The following is a 4,953-nucleotide window of genomic DNA, read 5'->3' as shown; positions in this document are numbered from 1 at the left end:
TTGACCTTGGGTAGGGTGCTCTTTCCAGGAGCCGATGCAGACTCGATGGGCCGAATGGCCTCCTTCTGCACTGTAAATTCTATGATAATCTATGATGATAATGATTGTTTCTTGAATCTAAAACAAAACCATCATACTGTGTTGTTATCCCACTTCCTCTCAGTGCTCCAGAACAATTCAGCTGTTTATTCAGGAGTTTTAACCATAATCCAACTCTGACCAATAATGATGTTTTTGTGTTTTTAAATGACAGTCCGTGATATTGGTGTGGAATCGGCTTGACACACACCGACACCCAGAGACAATGGAGAACACAGGACAGGTGCAGAAAGGAGTGGATCTCGCCTCCTCACTGACTACAGGTGACAGTCTGAGCAAGCAGAACAGCCATGTGCCCCAGAAGGGTGAAAGTGGCATTGCTGGTCTCCTGATTTATTCAAGCAATGAAAAGATGAGTATCTATCAGGCCATGAAGAAGCAGCTCCTGACTGCAGGGACAGCCTTGTTGCTGTTGGAGGCTCAGGCAGCTACTGGTTCCATCATTGACCCTGTGACAGATCAAAAGCTTTCCGTCACTGAGGCATTCCAGGGAGGAATCATTGGGAACAATGTGTATGATAAGCTGCTGGCTGCAGAAAAGGCAGTATTGGGTTTTAAAGACCCCTATACAGGGGACATGATCTCCCTCTTCCAAGCAATGAAGAAAGATCTAGTGGTCCCTTCTCGAGCCATCCGTCTCCTGGAAGCCCAGGTGGCTACTGGTGGTATTATTGACCCACTCACTGGTCATCGTGTTGCTGTGGATGCAGCCTATCAGAAAGGCATATTTGACAAAGAGTTGAACGAGAAGCTGGCTGATCCTAGTGATGACACTAGAGGATTCTTCGACCCCAATACCCAAGAGAACCTGAGCTACCTGGAGATGAAGCAGAGATGTGTGACTGACCCGAGGACAGGTTTCTCTTTGCTGATTGTGACCGATAAGGTACTGAAGGGAGTGAAAATTCAAGTAGATGAAAACTCCAAGGAGATCCTGAGAAAGACTTTGATTTCGGTTAAAAAGGGCAGATTCAGCAGCCGCAAAGTGACATTATGGGAAATTCTCAACTCCGAATACTTCACCGAAGAACAAACGGAGGAGTTTATTCAAAATTTCAAATCAGGAAAAGTCACAGTTGAATCAATTATCACCAGCGTCACCACAATCATTGAACACACAGAGAAGAAGAAGGCAGTGACATTCCGTGGGTTAAGGCGGAGAGTGTCTTCACAACAATTGTTGGATTGTAAGATCATTGACCAGACAGTATATAATAAACTACAGCAAGGACTAATGAGCAGCCAGGAGGTGTCAGAGATCAAATCTGTCGAGAGATATCTAACAGGTATATGTAGCATCGCTGGAGTCTTTGTGGAGACAACCAATGAGAAGATGAGTATCTCCCAGGCGATGAAGAAGAAGCTGCTGATGCCGGGAACAGCATTGATCCTGTTGGAAGCTCAGGCAGCAACTGGATTCCTCATTGACCCAGTTAAGAATGCAAAGTTCACTGTTGATGAGGCTGTTAAGGAAAATCTCGTGAGTGCAGATCTCCATAAGAAGCTTCTGTCTGCTGAAAGAGCAGTGACTGGTTACAAAGACCCTTATACGGGTGATGTGATCTCCTTGTTCCAGGCCCTGAAGAAAGATCTGATTGTTAAAGACCATGGAATCCGTCTCCTTGAGGCCCAGATTGCCACAGGAGGCATCATTGATCCTGTGCACAGTCACCGACTGCCTGTGGAAGTGGCTTTTCAGAAAAAGCTGTTTGACAAGGAGATGAACGCTATTCTCGCCGACTCCAGTGATGACACCAAAGGTTTCTTTGACCCCAACACGAAAGAGAATTTGACGTACCTGCAGCTGATGGACAGATGTAAGATTGAGCAGGAAACTGGGCTTTGCCTGTTGTGTCTGAGGGATCTGCAGTATATGGATAGTCAAACATCAGTTGCATTCCAAAAGGCTCAATTCTCCATTGCAATGGGAAAATTCCAAGGAAGAACTATGTCAATCTGGGAATTTCTCAACTCTGATTACATCACAGATACAAAAAGAAGAGAGATAGCGCGAGAATTCAGCTCAAAAAAACTGACAATTGAACAAATCATTACCATCTTCATCACCATGACTGAAGAAACGGAGCGCACAACTCAGACAGACATTACTGTCGATGGCTTTCGAAAGAAAGTTTCTCTTGTGGAGTTGCTGAGATCTCAAGTGATTGATAACAGCGTGCTTATGGAAGTACAGACAGGAAAGAAATCAGTTTCAGATCTTCTTCAAATACCCTCAATGAGGAGATACCTGCAGGGTGAAAGCAGCATTGCTGGAATCATGCTGGAACATTCCAATGAGAAGATGAGTATCTCCCAGGCAAAGAAGAAGAAGCTGCTGATGCCGGGAACAGCATTGATCCTGTTGGAAGCTCAGGCAGCAACTGGATTCCTCATTGACCCAGTTAAGAATGCAAAGTTCACTGTTGATGAGGCAGTTAAGGAAAATCTCGTGAGTGCAGATCTCCATCAGAAGCTTCTGTCTGCTGAAAGAGCAGTGACTGGTTACAAAGACCCTTATACGGGTGATGTGATCTCCTTGTTCCAGGCCCTGAAGAAAGATCTGATTGTTAAAGACCATGGAATCCGTCTCCTTGAGGCCCAGATTGCCACAGGAGGCATCATTGATCCTGTGCACAGTCACCGACTGCCTGTGGAAGTGGCTTACAAACGAGGCATGTTTGATGAGGAGATGAATAAGGTTCTCTCAGATGCTGGTGATGACACCAAAGGTTTCTTTGACCCCAACACCCGAGAGAACCTGACCTATCTGCAGCTGATGGATAGATGTGTTAAAGACCCAGAGACGGGTCTCTGCTTGTTGACAATGACAAACAGGAGCGTGAAGCAGAAGCAGGGATTCAGCATTGAAGAAATTGAGAGATCTTTCAGGAAGGAATTAATATTTGTCACACGTTGCGAATTCAAGGGCAAGTCTGTCTCAGTCTGGGAACTTATTCACTCAAACTATTTGACTGAAGAGAAGAGGGAGGAGCTGATTGAGAGGTACAGAAGGAAGGAGATCAATATGCAGACCATCGTCAAAATGATCACTACAATTATTGAGGAAACTGAAACAGAGCCAGTCTGTAAAACTTCTTCTACGATTGTCACATCTCAGATCTGCACATCTCTTACTGCTGGGCAGGTTGAAGCAGATTTTAGTGATGAAATATTGTGCTTCTCTGTCTGGTCTTTCATCCATTCCAAACTCTTCACTGAAGAGAGGAGGAAGGAACTGATGGAGCAATACCGAAAGAAGGAGATTGATCTGGAGACAATTGGCAATATCATCCGCACAATGATTATGGAAACTCGAACACAGATAGTGACTTCAATCACTTTCACAGGGTTCAGATCTGAAATCTCTGGAGAAGAACTGGTGGCATCTAATATCATCGACGCAAAAACATTGAAGGATCTGAAAGAAGGTAAGAAGACTGTGCAACAGGTCAGTGACTCAGAATCAGTCAAGAAATATCTCCAAGGATCAGGCAGCATCGCTGGAATCTTTCTGGAACGTTCCAAAGAGAAGATGAGTATCTCCCAGGCGATGAAGAAGAAGCTGCTGATGCCGGGAACAGCATTGATCCTGTTGGAAGCTCAGGCAGCAACTGGATTCCTCATTGACCCAGTTAAGAATGCAAAGTTCACTGTTGATGAGGCAGTTAAGGAAAATCTCGTGAGTGCAGATCTCCATCAGAAGCTTCTGTCTGCTGAAAGAGCAGTGACTGGTTACAAAGACCCTTATACGGGTGATGTGATCTCCTTGTTCCAGGCCCTGAAGAAAGATCTGATTGTTAAAGACCATGGAATCCGTCTCCTTGAGGCCCAGATTGCCACAGGAGGCATCATTGATCCTGTGCACAGTCACCGACTGCCTGTGGAAGTGGCTTACAAACGAGGCATGTTTGATTTGGAAATGAATAAGGTTCTCTCAGATGCTGGTGATGACACCAAAGGTTTCTTTGACCCCAACACCCGAGAGAACCTGACCTATCTGCAGCTGATGGATAGATGTGTTAAAGACCCAGAGACGGGTCTCAGTCTGCTGTTGCTTAAGAAATAATGAAAAATGAAAAAATGAAAATCGCTTATTGTCACGAGTAGGCTTCAAATGAAGTAACTGTGAAAAGCCCCTAGTCGCCACATTCTGGCGCCTGTTCAGGGAGGCTGGTACGGGAATAAATGAATGAATTAAATAAATGAATTAAATAAAGATTGTGTTTCAACAAATGGTTATTCCTCCATGGATTCACTGCTCTCACTTGCTCCTGAGTTTTCTGTCGGAACACATCCATCCTTCCTTTACTCACAAAGAACCGCTGGACTGTAACGGTTCAAGAAGGCAGCTCACCACCACCTTCTGAAGGGTAACCAGGGATGGGCAATAAATGCTGGGCTAACCAGCGACGGCCACATCCCCTAAATTAATTTTTAGAAATAGTTTTGAAATCTCAGATTCTGCCTGTGGGAGAATATCACAGCAGAGAGGTCCTTATCTGTTCGAATTAATGTCACTTCCATTGCTCAATAATAACAATCTTTCACAAGTATGTTTACATTAACACTGCAATGAAGTTACTGTGAAAAGCCCCTAGTCGCCACATTCCAGCACCTGTTCGGGTCACAGAGGGAGAATTCAGAATGTCCAATTCACCCAACAGCACGTCTTTCGGGACTTGTGGGAGGAAACCGGAGCACCCGGAGGAAACCCACACAGACACGGGGAGAACGTGCAGACTCTGCACAGACAGTGACCCAGTGGGGAATCGAACCTGGGACCCTGGCGCTGTGAAGACACAGTTCTAGCCACTTGTGCTACCGTGCCGCCCACTGGAAGGCAGAGACCAAACT

At 45.3% G+C, this 4,953-nt stretch overlaps 1 protein-coding gene across 1 annotated transcript; it reads left to right on the top strand.

The window, feature by feature from the left end:
• Positions 1-232: 232 nt before the first annotated feature.
• Positions 233-4,332, top strand: LOC119966677 (plectin-like). Its single transcript, XM_038798739.1, has one exon. It carries the CDS (start codon positions 305-307, stop codon positions 4,163-4,165), a length of 3,861 nt encoding a protein of 1,286 aa, XP_038654667.1. The 5' UTR covers positions 233-304; the 3' UTR covers positions 4,166-4,332.
• Positions 4,333-4,953: the final 621 nt, after the last annotated feature.

Source organism: Scyliorhinus canicula, chromosome 5, assembly GCF_902713615.1.
Source record: "Scyliorhinus canicula chromosome 5, sScyCan1.1, whole genome shotgun sequence".
NCBI lineage: Eukaryota > Metazoa > Chordata > Chondrichthyes > Carcharhiniformes > Scyliorhinidae > Scyliorhinus > Scyliorhinus canicula.
This window is presented reverse-complemented; position numbering and strand designations above follow the sequence as displayed.

What these genes read in the sequence shown, in the direction of transcription:
- LOC119966677 (XM_038798739.1), top strand. Translation starts at nt 305, where the DNA reads ATGGAGAACACAGGACAGGTGCAGAAAGGAGTGGATCTCGCCTCCTCA.